We start from the raw sequence: 16,821 nt of genomic DNA on the forward strand, positions 1-16,821 counted from the left end.
GGTTGTTGTTGGAAAGATAGATAGTCACGGGGTCGATCACCTACCCGCTGGTCCGATCAAGTGCAGGCTATATTGGGACTTAATATCACGACTGCCCTGAGACAAGCCGAAGACAGGACGGCGTGGAGGCAGCTGGTCGACACAGCCGTAAAAGCATATCAAGACAAGCACGACCTTCAGTAATGAAGAAAACGAAGAAGAATGTGCAGTTAGTACAACAGGGTTGTATCCTCCAAATAGATTATTTCAGTTGTGACAACTCATTCTTCTTGTTATTTTCATGGAATAAATCAATCATTTCTCAGGCTCCTCTGCAGGTATATCCCTCCATATTCATATTTAAAGTTCAGGGGGTTTGACAAACTGCATTCACTCTGAATCAATTCCAGAACGAGCTTCAAAAATGTATGGAGCTAACAAAAAGTTTCGATAAGTCACGTGATTGTGGCGCGTCAGTTCCATACATTTTTGAAGTTCGCTATTAAAATCGCTCGAATGCATTTTGTCTCATACTTCTCTTTTTGCTTCTTACACTTCTTTTGTTTCTTAAAGAGAGTGATTGAGAGGAAAAATAATGGCAGTTTTCTTCTTTTTCTTAATTTATACGTTCCAAATTTGAATATAAGCAAAGTTACCGTGAAATATTTTGTGGTGCTAAAAAATATCGCGGAATTGGCAGTCAGTTTCAATTAATCTCAACCGATGGTATAGACGTAATTCGCTTTAATTGCTCTTTCTACTCCTTAATTAAAATGTGTAGCCAATATTAACCTTGCGGGAACAGTATTTGGACGTCGAGGGAAATTGTGTATTGCGTTTTAATTACCCTTTCGATGTATATTTATCATTATTTAAGAAAAATCAACTTTTTATTAATTTGTTAAGATAAAAATATTGTATATTGTAAAATTAGGTTGTTTTAGAAATTTTTGTAACCATATTTTTGAAATTTAATTTCGTATAAAATATTTAAAAGTAAATCTACTAAAATTTATTTATAATTTCAATTTTTGCTACAATATTTTTACGTTTTTGTTAAAAATATGTACCAAAACATAAGTTTAAAGTGAAACTCACATTAAAAATTCTTAATGTGTTTTGAAATTACGTTTTCTAATATGTTCGTATTCATGTACCTTATTATAAAAAGGGATTCGTCCTTTTTATTAAGTTCAAAGCTTTGTCATTATTAACATTAATTTACTGTATACAAACATTACAATTTATTTTAATTAATATTTAACAAAGGTAGTATTAAAAGATTGCGGGAGCGTCCTGGATGTAGGTAGCACAGGACCGGTCATCGTGGCGATCTTTGGGGAAGGCCTATGCCCAGCAGTGGGCGACTTATGGCTGAGAAAGAAGTATTCTTAGTTATTTAAGAGATTGCATATAAAACTCACCTTTTTTAATTGACTCTTTAACACAATAGGAAATATGACCCATCCAAAAAGCACGCCGAATATTGCCGCTCCAAGGGATCCTGCTGCGATTTTCATATGCTTCGGAAGCTGCATTGTTTTATAGTTCACGCTCTGGGGCAAATATCTAGTCTGCACGAGATTAAAAACAAGATAGTAACCAATTGGTTATATGGAATTCAGTAGCTCTGACAATTGTCAGAGCTACTGAATATGCATTTAAATTTCATAAAAATCGGTCAAACAGTTTCGGAGGAGTATGGTAATTGACAGTGACACGAGAATTTTATATATAAGATTCCATAGTTTAAAAAGCTAGGTTTTGACTATAGTAAATGGGTTAACGCCCACAAGGGGGCGTTATCGCCCACTTTGGGAAAGACTGGCGTAGGGTATCAAATTACAAGAAATTTAAAAAAAGTTAGTGTATGTTTAAAAAAAATAAGTTGGATTTTTATATTATTTTTCACCATATAGTTATCGACCTGGCGATACACCGGGTACCAGCTTTTTTGAATTTTGGGACACGCTGTATAAAGTAAAATTTAACTATTAGGATGGATACTAAAAATACTTATGCTATTTTTCAAGGTACAATTTTTTTTAAATCTTGTCAAATTGTGTAGTGTAATTTAAAATTGGAAATTCGAAAAACTGACGATGACGTCACACGAATCACATAAAAGGAAAAATGTAATTAAGCGATTAGAGATAATCATAGAATAGGATTGAAATCGATGGAAAAGGCAAGCTGGTTATTCTTGCAGGTTGTAAGGTTCGCACGGCAAATTATTATCATTGCAGGGGTTTAATAGACACCCACGTCACAGACCACTATGTCATTGTTAGGCAAATTATAAAGAAAGAAAAATCTAAAATCGATTTTTTTTTCTGACTTTTTTTATACCAATATTTGGACTCTTTTCTTAGTATAGACCTCCTCCAACCATTAAACCTTTTTGATTTTGGATTTAAATTTAAAATTGGAAAGGTTTAATGAAAGGGCTCATAAGACCAAAATAAGATTTGATTAATTATTGAATTTATTTTGGATTTTTCGTAGCTAAATAGATCATTTTATTGTTAAAGTACAGTATTGAAATTACCTAAACAAAGAGATTTTTTAACAATTTTCTCAAAGGTCCTTTTGTAATTTTATGTATTTTTTATTTATTTACAACAAAGTGTTACATCTAATAATTTTTAACTGTTCATTTTGGAAAATTTACGTAGGTTAATAACGAAGTTTTAAAATAAGTTAAAGATAATTAAAAAAAAACTAATTGGAACGTATCAAATACTACTAAATAAAAAGACAGATATATATATATTATCTAATTAAGGGATAAAAAAATCACTTACACGACAAAGTCCGCAAACGAAGGCAGCTGTCGGATTACTTGACCGCGGTTGCAGCGCTTTCCTAGGGCGTGGAATAAGGTACAGTCGTCAACAAAATTCACTATATATTTTTAAAGAAAATAAAATATTTTTAAAATTCGCGCCTTCGAGAAAATCTTATGTTGGGTACAAAGTAAGTAATAATCGTAATAAATATATAGGATAAACAGTAACTTGAAGTTTTAATTAATTAAGATGCTTTCAGAAAAATAGTAGCTAAAGACGATGACAACTGCAAATTAATTTCATCATGCCGTTAAAATTAAACAAATAATTATCAATATTTTGTTATATTTAGTCTTAGTTTAAAACTTTCGTGTACTTAAAGTTTTTCATATAAAACTTTTTTTTTCGTCATATAACTAAATTCTTAAAAAAAATTAACACTTTTCTTTTCATATGTACGCGATACGCCTACAAACCTATGGTGGAGGAAATGTACGTCACTATATCGTAATTAGAGTAAAAAGTAGGTTGCCTTTATACCTATCATGGAAAAGAACTATCCTTAATTAGTAAAAAACGTGAACAAATCTGCAAAACCAATAAAAGAAAGTATTCAAAAATGATGTTGCTAATGACAGTTAATAATGAAATTGCCATATTTTAAATCGTGAGTTTCCATTTTCAAAATACATGTATAAAAAATATAGCCATCTCAAATTACCCTTACTTTATTTTATTTAATATTATAAATGCGAAAGTATACATAGATGGATGGATGGATGTTTGGTAGAAGGTCTCCCAGAACGGCTGCATTAATTACGCTGAAATTTGGCACAAATATAGAACATATTCTGGACGAACACATGGACCACTAATTAAGTTTTTTTTATTCCGCGCAGACAAATTCGCGAGCGATTGCTAGCACTTGAATATGTTTTACCGTTGATTGAAAATAAAACCATAATTATTAAGTTCTTTATAGTTTAATAATTGATAACATAATAGTACGAAGTTGTAGCTTGTTTAAACTGAAACAAAGTGACAAACAACTGGGGAGGGACCTTTGAATATTTAAACAGAATTGTTTCGATTTTCTACAAAACAAACAAGTAAATAAGGTATGAAGCAATAGATTTTAATCGAAAAATAAGTAAACATATATTTTTTAATTTAATTTTTATTGAATCAATTTACAAATAATACACAGAAAAAAAACTATTACAATATTATTGGTAAAGATTTTGTAACGTTTAGAGACAGATTAAAAAGATATACGTAACCCAAAAACACTTATACAATTAGAGAAGTATTTATTTCAAAAATACTTAATTGGTCTAATCGTCAATTTGTTCTAGCAATTTGCCTGTATCAAAAATGGAGTCTTTTTAAAACAGTACATTTAATTAGCGTCAATAGCCTAATGGTTAAGGGTACGGATTTCAGATCACGAGGTCGGGGGTTCGAATCCCGACTTTCGACTACTGTCGTAAACCATATCCTAGCCTAGAGCTTAGTTGGAATGGTAAAAGAAAAATTAGTATATTTAAAAAAAATAATTGCTAAAAGATTGTCAGTAAAACAATTTGATTTTTTTGTTTTCTAATGTTTCCTTTTTTTAATTCTTCTGTTGTCAAACCTGGATGAGCGAGAATCATAATACAGCACTGACCGATGAGAAACTTCGGCTAGAAAGAAACCTTTATAAGCGAGAAATATATCGCAGTCCCATGGAGCGCTCATCCAGATACGACAGTATACTACGTCAGTTTAAAATGTTCCAGCTTGTGCTCCATAGCCATAAAAATATTTTCAACTGAGCATGGATGTCCTGTAAAAAGAAAAGAGCAAGTTTAATACAACGACGACTAGGGTAACATGAATATATTTTTATTTGATCGTAGTACCTAATTCGACCCAATGGTCATCATATCCCGCGTCTAATCGGCCTAAACGAATAGTTTCTCGTAGCGCGTGAGTGATGACCGCTGCCAAACAAAGTGCTGGTTCACCAGTTGCTGTGAAATAAATTGTAACTATTAAAGTGTTAAACAGGATTTTGATTTTAAATTCGTTATTTTATTATTAAGCTTTACCGTTTAAAAAAACATTTTTTTAAAAATCGAATTCGATTCAATTTAATTTAACAGTTGTACCTTTAGATTGAAGAACACCAACTTCATTTTTTGAATTCCTTTGAAAGTAGATTCTAAAATCTGCAGGAATATCCTTCAGTCCTGGTGGTTTGTACGTCCAAGTTCTATCGGTTAATATTTTGCCGTTTTTTGGGTCATATATTATGTTCTCTGATGTCCAATAGCCAAGTCCCATAACAAAAGCACCTTCAATCTAAAAGTGGTAGATCAAGATTATATAATTGATCATTTGTGTTCAAATTGTCATGAAAATAAATACTAAAAGTAAGGTTTATTCACCTGTCCTATATCAATTTCTGGACTCAAGCTTCTACCTGTATCTTCAAGTAAATCAACTCGACGTATGTCATGGTTACCAGTCAAAAGATCAAGCTCTACTTCTAATACCACAACGCCATAAATCGCATAGGGTTTCAATGTTGTATCTGTCGTGTCATACATATGAGAAGCTTGTAAATGAACACCAGCTAGAAATGCTTCTTTTACAATTTCATTCCATGTAGCATTTTCATTTTTATCTTTAAAAGGTTTTAATCTTTCTAGAATAGTTTCACAGGCCTTTATTACTGCGAATGCGACACATTCACTTCCAATACTGCCTGCTGTTGTCATACTATTCGGTGATGTAAAAGTGCTGCTAGTTTTTACACTGACTTTTTCAAGTGGTATTTTTAAAATATAAGCACAAACCTGGGCAACTTTTGTATTTATACCTTGTCCCATTTCTATTCCACCATGGAAAATTATTACAGAACCATCTGCATGATAAACTGAGACAGATGCGCTATAGGGTCCTACGTAAAATATTTCATATGTCATCGGCATTAATTTAATTGCTCGTTTCCTCCAGCGATTGACTTTATTGAAATTAGCGATTTCATTAACCCTATTATCGTAATCTGAATCATGTTTAATTTGTTCAATTAATTCTGGTATGGGATTGTTTTCTTTGGTCATATTTGTTAATCTTACTTGAACTGGATCTTTACCAGTATGATGAGAAATACGTTCCATTATCTCTTCTATCATAGCTAATCCTTCAGTCGAACCTAAAAAGTACAGCTGTTTAATAATTAATTTGATGTTATCCATCTTACTAATATTATAAATGGGAATGTTTGGATGGACGGATTTCGCTTAAAGTTATCTCCAGAACGGCTCAACGAATCTCGATGAAATTTGGCCAATATGTAGAAATTAGTCTGGCAGAACACGTAGACAATTTAATTAACTTTTTTTTTATTCTGGAGGGATTTGCGGGCGGCAGCTAGTAATTAATATTATGTTATTACTTACCAGGTGCTCTGCACCATGTATTTGAAGGCAAGTCAGATATAAACCCATTAGCTTCTACATACCACCTTTTGTAATCATAGCAATTATAGAAATGTTTGAAAACTATATAGGTCATTTTCTCGTTCCAAGAGGCGCCATTGTTTTGATAAAAAACGTTCCTCAAATATTGAATTTCTCCTTCATCATTAATGCCAACCTGGAAATACAACAAAATAACACGATGGATTTCCACTGCTGATACCTTTAAATAAACATATTGTTATCTCAGTTTTGTTAAAGATAGTAAGAAGGATGGCATGTTTTTGTAAAGTTTTTGCAACCGTGAAATCTTACTGCAACACTTAATTCGCACTGTACTTACTTCGAATTTGGAATACGTTGGTGTTCTCTTTCCGATCATTTTCATATTAGTTTCCAGTGACATTATAAGGCGACAAGTTTTGCCAAGCAAGTGTGTCACAAGGGCCGCACCGCAAGCTATCTGTCCTGATCTGGTTATTTTGCCTCCGTAGGATCCTCCGACTCGACGTACAATTACATTAACGCTGGAATAAAAAGTATATTGCACAGGTACAAAGGATTCAGTTTGTTTTTAGACTCATTTAAAACATATCAATATTGCATTTAGATTTAAACAGGAATTCTAAAATAGTTATCATTATTGTAGTGTATGCATAAATGTAGTATTGTTTGTCTCGAGCGTACACGTCATAAGTACATGCCGGAGAGAGGGGGCTTCAGTCGATGTCGGACCTTTGGACCGGCAGCACGTGTCGGTACGTGAACGAGCAAATATAACGCAACGAATTCTAAAATTATTATGGCATCTTGTAATTTAGATATATATAAAAAGCTTATATGTTCTATTTTGCGTTATCGAGTAGGTATTTATGTACATACTTTGTATGTTTACCTTACGTTCGATTTCTAAATTTATCTATCTAACTTCTAACTAAAATTATAAATGCGAATGTTTAGATGGATGAATGGATGTTTTTTTAAGGGATCTCAGGAATGGCTTTACGGATCACGATGAAATTTGGCAAGGATGTAGAACATAGTCTGTAAGAACACACAGGCTACTTACTCGTATTAAGTCTTTTTTTTCCGTGTGGACAGAATCGCGGGCGAGAGCTAGTAAGAAAATAAAACACTTACCTATTAACTGGGATGTTTAAACACTGAGCTACAGATATACCCGTAACGTCAAGCCACTGTGTTGCAGCATATACTTCGAGCCCGTCTTCCGTAGGTGTTACTACACAAGTTTGTGGCTCCATATAATAGTGATATTGTGTTTGGTAATTAAATTCACCATACAAAACAGCTTTAACATCATCTCCTTTTTCAGTAGGCTCAATTACTTTATCTATTACAATTCTTTTATTCTTCTCATCGGATTTTAAAACGTCATCAATCGTCAGTAGTGGTTTGTTTTGATTTATTGTGTAATTGACTTTGACTAATTCTGCAGCTTTATTTGCTGTCTTTTCTCTATCCGCAACAATAATACCGACAGGCTGACCGTAGAATTTTACTACTTTCGAACATAGAATTTCTTCGTCTTCAGATAATAGGGGTACGTAGAAAGGTGTAAACGAATTCACACCTGGTATATCTTTGGCAGTATAGAACGCAATGACTCCAGGAATTTTCTACAATGAAAAATATCTTTTAAATATTTAGAAGTCATGTAGATTATTTCCCATCTATGGTATACTTACAAAAGCTTCTGTCGTATCAAAATCATTTATGACACTGCCTGGATTTACATCAGCTGTAACAAATGCTGCAAAGACCTCACCAACTTGCTTTGGAAAGTCATTAGCAAAAGTCGCTTCACCACTACACTGATTTAAAGCTTCCAATTTAGGTATTGGTTGATTCAATGGCCATAAACTTTTATCTGTATCAAAAACTTGACTGCCTTTCGATGAAATTCTTTTTAACGTTTCACCTCCAGACTTGAAAGTCGGATTTATTTTATTCTCTGGACATAAGTTTAACACGGCCTGAAAATTTAAAATAAGAATTCATTTTATGGGCGAAGGAAACTGAAAATATCATGTGTTTCATGGTGAAGTTCATACCTTGTAAAATAAGGCGATTGCTAATATTTTCCTAAACGCAGCTGATGGTTCTGGCGGAGCATCAACAGGGTTGAGTTCTTCAGATAATGTTGTCAAAGCTCGTTGTAATATTTCGTCAGTAAATAAATCATTACCTACTAGAGTTACCTCAGTTCTATGTGCATGTATAAATTCAGGAGATATACCACCATATACAATACTTGCTTCCTTAATAGTTCTCGTGTTTGGGTCTATATTGAAAAGAAATCCGGCATTGACGATGGCATGTGCATTTTGCGACCTAGGCATTATCTAAAATTATCAGCGTGGTTAGACAAAGTGCTTTCGTTTCGAATCGATTTCATAGCGAACTTCAAAGTTGTATGGAACTGACACGCGACACGTGACTTATCGAAAGTTATTGTCAGTTCTATACATTTTTGAAGCTTGCTATGGAATCGTTTCGTAGCGAATTTCATCTAGAGGGACAGTTCCTCGAAAGTTTTGTTTATATTTTATGGTTATTTTTTATCATTTCCTTACCTTAAAAGTTCTAACGAAACAGTTACTGGATAATGGTGGTAGCAAAACATTTATAATAATTTCTCTTTTCATATCAGTTTTTAAAAAATCCTGAAGAGTGACCGTTCTTCTATTGTCAATATTATTTGCTGATTCCAAAAACAAAAGTAAAATATTATTTAATTTAACTTGAACCATAGTTCAGTTTGATGGAACTATAGCAATTTTACTGAGAGAAATGTACCAAAGCCTCAGGCGTAGTAAGTTAATGTAAATATATTCGTTTACCTCTGAAGTTACTTAACGGTATGAAGATATCTCGTAATTAATTAAAATACAATAAAGCCTTACCAATTGTTATCATGGCTCCAACGGTCTCAAATAGTAGAAATAAATCAGATGGAAACTCGGGATTTGAATATTTCAAAAATAAATTTCCGCCAATTGTACCAATCTGAAATTTTTTGCATATTATGAAATTTAATTATATGTTTTGTGGATATTCTGTATTTAGTAATACATTACTATAATTACTATCAATAAGATATATTAGGTATTGTAATTTTATGAACCCCAAATTCAGCAAAAAAAAACTATTCCTTCCTATACTATTGGCTTGTACCATATAAGCTTGTCGGCGTAAGTAATTTTAGAGGCACTTACATTTTTCACAGGTATGTGTGCTACTAGATCCATATGAGAGTAGAATTCTTTTAAATATGAGAAATTTTCGTTCCCAGAAGACATTTTGAGAAACAGTTCCATCATGTCAGATAATGTCATACCTGCGCCCAATATCAAATTAACATCAAGTAAGAATGCTTTCAGTTCCACAACATCAGATATATCGATAATGTGTGTCGGATATTTCTTAACGTGATATACCCCTGGAAGATTAAAAATATTAACATCAATTTTAATTGATGAAATTTATATAATACTAGCTGTCGTCCGCGACTCTAAAATTTCTAGTTTAAAAAAAAGACTATGTAAAAGTAGCCTATGTGATCTTCCAGACTATATTCTACATCTATGCCAAATTTCAGCGAGATCCATCCAGCCGTTCTGGAGATATCTTCAAACAAACATCCATCCATCCATCCATACATCTGACTTGACTTGACTTAAAGTCCTATATCCACGCAGTGGGGCAGATGGCGTCCACAGTGCGCTGCCAGTTCGCTCTATCATGGGCTCTGCGCTTGGTCTCGGGCCATGTCAGCCCAATAGCCATGCCCATGTCGCATACATCTAAACGTTAGCATTTATGATAGTAAGATTTCGATTTCTGAAGTTCGTAAAGACTTATTCCAAGTGACTTATTTTTCATACCTTGTCCAGTATTACCAGCTACTATTTTGTAGTCATCGTTTTGTTCTATCACTTTAAATAAATCAGAGAGTTTATAAACTTTGAACCACCTGAATGTATCCCCGCCTGTATTTTTCACCATTAATGGTTCGTTTTGCATATTACCAAGAATGCACCAAGAATCTTTCTTAGTGTCTTCATCAAACTGTATTTTGTTTGGATTTGGCTTCTGTGAATTTCTATAGGAACATATTTTTGTACATTTGCTACCACATGCTTTTAATTTGCAAATATCTTCAACGTCAATTAATTTTTTAATAATATCTTCGTCTGCATCTCTAGCAAATGTCTTGAAAGCGTCTGCTATTGATCTGTACCCAGTACATCTACAGATATTGCTTGCAAAAGAGTTCTCTATTTCAGCTGCACTTAGATTTCCATTTTTAGATTTGTACAAACTGCAAAAAATATTTGATATCATCATAAAGTTCTTATTCTTTCACCTCTACTGGTCTTTGTATATACATATATAACTCTATGTGGGACATGACTTGGCTCAGTAGACTCTTCATATAGTTCCATTTTCATAAGAAAACTTTAAGACGTTTTAAATAAATTTTACCTGTACATATTCATGACCCAGCCTGGTGTGCAATATCCACACTGAGTACCGTTAAATTTAGCAAGCCGAGTTTGAATATCATGGTAGCCGATTGTTCTGTTCCCAATACCTTCAACTGTTGTTACTTCCCAGTTATGACATGACAAAACAGAAACTAGACACTGCAAAGATAAAACATTGAAGGTAAATGTGCTTTTCATGTTTACTTTGCTTTAATGATGTCTCAACTGTATGTCCAATGTCCAAAATTGAACGATCAGTGGAAAACTTCCTTTAAGGCTGACAGACTATTCGCAGTATTAGGTACTTACAGAATTAACTGAAAACATCTTCAGTTCATTATTAGGCTGCGCCGGAGCTTGTACGGCGACTACGCATGCGCCGCAGCCACCCTCGTGGCACATTGCTTTGGTACCTCGTAGTCCCGCTACCGTCCTTATGAATTCGTTCAACGTAAAGTCCGGACCGTAGTTACCGTCCACTAGAGAACATGTAAGATTAATCTAGGAAACTTACTAAAATTAAATCTGTAGCAGTCTTTATTAAAGTTATAATACTTTCTACTCAGGGTCTTCAACTGGTCACTGTTCATGCTCATGTTGGACTGGCAAGCACTGGTCAAAATGTTAAATAGTCATTACGTTTTTGTTGCAGTAACCAATGACTAACTGTTGGTTTATTACAAAAAAATTCTGTATAAAATCTTTATCTTTGACAAAACAGAGATAAGTTTTAAACGGAGATTTTGGTTTCAGAAACCCACGATAAATGCGTCCAGTAATTAATTTGTGGATTAAATTAGTTTGGCTTGAGTGTATATTTTTAATGAAAATAATGCTTATATATAATAATTACTGAAACATTGTTCCTATAAATACTTACCTTCATATTGAGTTCCGTTGATTTTAAATAGAATTTTGGACATTTCGCTTCAGTTGGTGACTGTAAATTAAATGTACTATGCCTTAAACAATTATTACAAAATATAATTTCTTATGAAAGAGTAAAGTCAATCTAAGAAATTCCAGTTAAAAAAGCTAAAAATATAGAGTTAAAATATTTATATATTTTGTTATTTTTTTTTTACTTACGAATGTCATCAAACACAACTTTTTCATTGGAAATATGATATGCGACTGTTTTACACTATAGAAGGAAAGACAGGACAATTATAGTGGCCGTGACAGCCCTGGCGTAACTAATGATCTAGTGTGGAAAACGTTAGTTACACCTAATAGGGTTGCCAGAAGCCGTGAAAATTATAAAGTCATTATCGAACTTTGATACATAGATAAAAACACTCATTTCAACAACGAAATATGAAATTAATAGCTGTCACCTAGCAACCGCTAACCTGAACATTTGATATAAATTCCAGCTTGATACTTTCACGCGTTTTTGAGAAAAAGGGTCTTGACAGACGGACGAACTACAAAGTGATCCTATAAGGGTTCCGTTTTTTTCCTATGAGGTACGGAACCCTAAAAAAGTAGTTAGTAGCCTATGAGTTCTTCCAGACTATGTTGTTGAGATACCATCAAACACACATCCATCTATCCATCCATTTAAACATTCGCATTTATAGTATTAGTTAGATTTCAAACATTATTAATTTTTGACAGAAATTATTTAAAAATGGGCATAAATTTGTAACCCAAAATAATGTTTCTATGTTTTCATAATGGCTATAGATTTAAATAATAAAGTATTTATTATGGTTAAATTTTCCAACCGGCGATTCAAGAATCACGTATTTCTTGGTCAATTGACTCTGTACCGTTTATTTAGTTTTTACTAAATTATACATCTGACGAATGATAATGCAAATATGATATGACGTTTAATTTTGCTGAAAGCTGGTTGTGTTTTGTTTTGTTTTTAAAATAGTCAATTAGACAATGTAACTATGCTATTATTATGGTCTCGTTTATTAGGTACAGGTGTGGATAGACAAAAGAATTGCTACTTAGAAATTATTAAATATATGTTACGAATATTATTTATTTATTTATTTACAACATGGAAAACTTACAGCTATAATAATCTTATTAACTTTAGACTAGACAAGTGAGAGCCAATGACAAGTCTTCACTTATAACAATTTTATATCTATAACGAGCAAACAAACAAGTATGGCAACTATTAAACTATAGTAATAGATAGCAATGTAGTTAAAAACTAAATTATAGTTGAACATTAATTTGAATTATAAATGTGAAATTTTAGATGGATATTAGTTAGAAGGTATCCGTAATTTGGCATAGTTGTAGAATAAAGTCTGAAAGAAATAGGCTACTTATTAGGGTTATTTTAATTCCACGCGGACGGAATAGCGGGCAACACTTAGTCAGTTCATATCACATAACAGTTGCACGCGACTTCCTACGCGTGAAATATATTTTTGATACATGTCTACGTATTTTTAGACATTATTAGTTAGAATCCTTTGGCGCGAATGGCGCGCTCTCGTTACAAAATCAAGTGTCAGAATTATTAGTGAGGGGACATAAACGTCGACATTTTAGTAAGGCTAGTGTTGTGCCAATACACCCGCACAGTGTCGGATTTTCTTCCTAACAGTATGCACATATAGTTAGATCCAAATTAGGTTTTCAGAAATGTCGTCAACGTAAATCATTTGAAATTCGTAGTGGTATCTATAAAACTAAAATATTCACGGTAATCGAGTAATAAAAATGCTTTATTGAGCAATAAAATGTTTTCTTATGTTACTTTTTCGTTGGTACACGATTTACAAATCCCAAATGTCTCATACATCTAAATACAGAACTTTAAACTTTGTTATGACTATTTGCAGTTAATCCGTACTTAAGATACAATTCGCACTTGTTTATTAATGATGTACATACGTGTATACCCTTAGTGTAAACTTCTCCCACTAAATTATACACTAAGTGACGGCTTAAGTAACCACGACTCTGAGTATAGCATAATAATATCGATTTTTAAAAATATAGCAAACAAAGATTTTAAAACAAGTTTTTATTACGTTCATGTTTAAAAGAACAAACTATTTGTCAAGATTATTCAAAAACACCCAAATGCGATGAGGTGGTGTCGTTTTATAGCGAAGTTCCTATGACCACCTTCCAGCTCCATCATCAGATCATGACCATGTCATCATAATGTTGCAGTGTCACACGATTTATACATTTATGCAAAATTTTAGTTTAGTAACCGAGAAGTGGATCTCATTTCGGTCTCACCTAATAAAATATTGTAAAATAAAAATTAAATTCTATATTACGACTATAAATAAAATTTAGTATAGCAGTGAAAGGGCGTTAACAATACTCGACCCCTTTGCCAAGTGCTTGCTATAATGCGGGCTCTGACTCGACGTCACTACATCACAATATTGTGACCTTTACATGATAACACTTGCTACAAGTAATGAATCTCATTTATGGGACGAGATTTTTGTATTTCACTTAACAAAAAGTGAAAAGTCCATGGTGGGCGGATATGTTCACGCGCAAATAAAAAGTAAATGTTGATAAAAATATAAGTTTCGTTCTAAAAGGACTAGATGGCGCTGCGCTATTTAAGTGAACGCTAGCGTTTTGTTTTACTGTTTTGTTGTGATTGCGCTTAACGCTAATTAAATGACTCATCCACCTGACCTTTTTTGTATCATTTAATACGGGTCGCGGGGCTTTTTTGGGTTCTTGTACAAGTAGGTACAGTATATTTCCGCATAACGGAGGCCTAATTTTAGTCTTTTTTCCCTTTTGACCATTTTCTTATACGAAATGCATGAGAAGAGGAAAGAGATTTGATGAACCACGATACGTATAGGAAGGGAAATATTTTCTATCTGTGCTTTTTCTCCTTCATCGATTCTGATTGCGATTGCGAATGTCTATGGTCAGCGATTGGTTCGCTTTTTCCGCTAATTCTGGTACCAGCTTGCTCATTTGTCACCTTATAATATAAAAAAGTCATTTAATAATTTTGTATGATAGTTACTTAACGATAAATATGCATTATCAAAATATCCATAAAACATAACCTTATTTGGTAGAGTAAGAAACAATGATAAAATATTTTTGTGCGAATATTTTATCATAAACTTACGGCAACGTTTTTACAAAGTGATTATTTTTTATCATGAATTAAAGGCAATTAAAAACGTCAAAGAGTTCATATACATGTTAAAAAGACATACATGCATCCAACTGAGATCCTGTCCATACCAGAACTGAACAGAGAGAGAAATGCGTCATTAACCTATATCAAATCCTGTCCTACACAAATGAGTGTTTTTAACGAACCATGAATAAAAAAATATATAAATAAAGCTGGCAAACGAGTTAGCGGCAGCCATTTAATAGAATTTTATGACGAAATATGTGTCTTTAAAGTCTGTTACACACTTTCAGTTTTAATTGAATAGTCGAATATACATTTAGGTGTGTTGCTAGCTTTAAAGCACCTAAAGGTTTATAAAACCTCGTGCGTCGACCACATGAGTGGGAAAAGGACAGGGAGATGATGAGCTGGCTCAATTATGGCTCAATTTTCAATGAGCTCAATTTATCTTGCATTTGATAAGTGCGTGCTAATAGATCATAATGATTCAGTTAATGTCTCAATTTAGCATTTTAATGAGACGAATAATTTAGAGCTAGTATTGCGTCGCTATGTATTTAAAATTGTACCAACAGATGAAAGGAATATTTTTTTATCAATACTATTGGTTGTTGCCTATCACTACGTCTATGTGGCATTAAAGACAACATGAAATTAAAAATAAAAGTTTTTATTTTATTGCTTGGTGAAAAGGAAAACAAATTTATCCCGTGAGAATCGTTCGTTTTAGTAAAACACTAAAGTACTTCATCATCATCAGCTTACTATACGTCCCCACCGAGGGGCTCAGAGCCTACCCTAAGTTAGGGGTGACTAGGCCATAGTCAACCACGCTGGCCCAGTGCGGGTTGCATCGCGATGTTTTCCTTCACCGTAAGAACGTCGCATAAATGTACCATATGCACATGTAAATCGCAAATCGAAAAACACATTGGTACATGGCGGGATTCAAACCCAGGACCTGCAGATTGCAAGTCAAGTGCTTGACCACTGAGCCAACGACGCCAGCGACGCTATAAAGTACTTACATGTAATAAATTCATTGTATAAGACGATATGACTAATTATTAAAGAACGGGTCAGAGGATTATAGATCTCGTGGTGTTTAAGAAACTCATTTCAAGCCACGTGATAAATTTTTATCCCTTTAACGTGGGGTTAAGTTATTTTTATATTTTAATTAAGATTACATTGCAACATGAATCGTTAGAAAGTCACAGAAAAAAACTCCTAAGAAGTCTTATAAACTAAAAAGTATTAAGCGATAAAGACCAATTACAGAATTATTTTAAGAAATTCGTAAGACACATTTTTAGAAATGTTTTACTGCATTACTAAGAATTCATTTGTAAAGTTTTGAGATTTACGTAAATCAATTCCGGATTTATTTCTAATCAATCCAAAAAGCGTGTCTTACCACGTTTGTGCTGACAATCACGTTGGATTACACACAAATGTTAATTTAAATATTAAAAGTTCAAAGATAGGTAATTTAGAAAGGATATTAACGCTTACAATACGCAAAATAATCTAGGTAATTCCTGATTTTAGCGTAATGAGTCTCAGTTAGCTTTACTATAATATTTTGTACTAGGTGTCACCCGCGACTCTATCCGGGCGGAATTTAAAAAAATAGTGGCCTACGTGTTCTTCGAGACTATGTTCTACATCTATGTCAAATTTCAGCGAGATCTGTTAAGCCGTTCTAGAGATACCATCAAACATCCATCCATCTTAACATTCGCATTTATAATATTAGTAAGATATAACACACATACACACACATCGCACAATAATTTTAATAGTAAAGTTTAATAATTCAAACTGTAAATCTCAATATAATTTAAATTACAACAACTTTGTAAAATTACTTATAATATGTTTATTTTTCATTTTTTTTCTTTTACAAACTTTTTGGTCTGTGGTGATCCATCACACTGAGTATCACCCCAGTTTGGACACCAGTC

General features: G+C 33.1%; 1 protein-coding gene across 1 annotated transcript in view; it reads right to left on the minus strand.

The window, feature by feature from the left end:
- Aox2 (aldehyde oxidase 2) overlaps positions 1–11,866 on the minus strand; it is a 20,322-nt gene extending 8,456 nt beyond the window's left edge. The window contains exons 1-19 of the mRNA XM_013306813.1: positions 11,833–11,866; positions 11,624–11,683; positions 11,062–11,222; positions 10,742–10,902; positions 10,141–10,577; positions 9,472–9,695; positions 9,160–9,262; positions 8,830–8,957; positions 8,308–8,598; positions 7,942–8,229; positions 7,376–7,872; positions 6,579–6,762; positions 6,218–6,413; positions 5,201–5,970; positions 4,922–5,114; positions 4,673–4,783; positions 4,530–4,596; positions 2,014–2,030; positions 1,404–1,573 (exon numbers count right to left, since the gene is read on the minus strand). Coding sequence (XP_013162267.1) covers positions 1,404–1,573; positions 2,014–2,030; positions 4,530–4,596; positions 4,673–4,783; positions 4,922–5,114; positions 5,201–5,970; positions 6,218–6,413; positions 6,579–6,762; positions 7,376–7,872; positions 7,942–8,229; positions 8,308–8,598; positions 8,830–8,957; positions 9,160–9,262; positions 9,472–9,695; positions 10,141–10,577; positions 10,742–10,902; positions 11,062–11,222; positions 11,624–11,666 — 4,041 coding nt within the window. The 5' untranslated portion in view covers positions 11,667–11,683; positions 11,833–11,866. The remainder of the gene's footprint in view (positions 1–1,403; positions 1,574–2,013; positions 2,031–4,529; positions 4,597–4,672; positions 4,784–4,921; positions 5,115–5,200; positions 5,971–6,217; positions 6,414–6,578; positions 6,763–7,375; positions 7,873–7,941; positions 8,230–8,307; positions 8,599–8,829; positions 8,958–9,159; positions 9,263–9,471; positions 9,696–10,140; positions 10,578–10,741; positions 10,903–11,061; positions 11,223–11,623; positions 11,684–11,832) is intronic.
- Between the last annotated feature and the right edge of the window lie 4,955 nt (positions 11,867–16,821).

This window comes from Papilio xuthus, unplaced genomic scaffold (genome assembly GCF_000836235.2).
Source record: "Papilio xuthus unplaced genomic scaffold, Pxut_1.1 DF828177.1, whole genome shotgun sequence".
Lineage (NCBI taxonomy): Eukaryota > Metazoa > Arthropoda > Insecta > Lepidoptera > Papilionidae > Papilio > Papilio xuthus.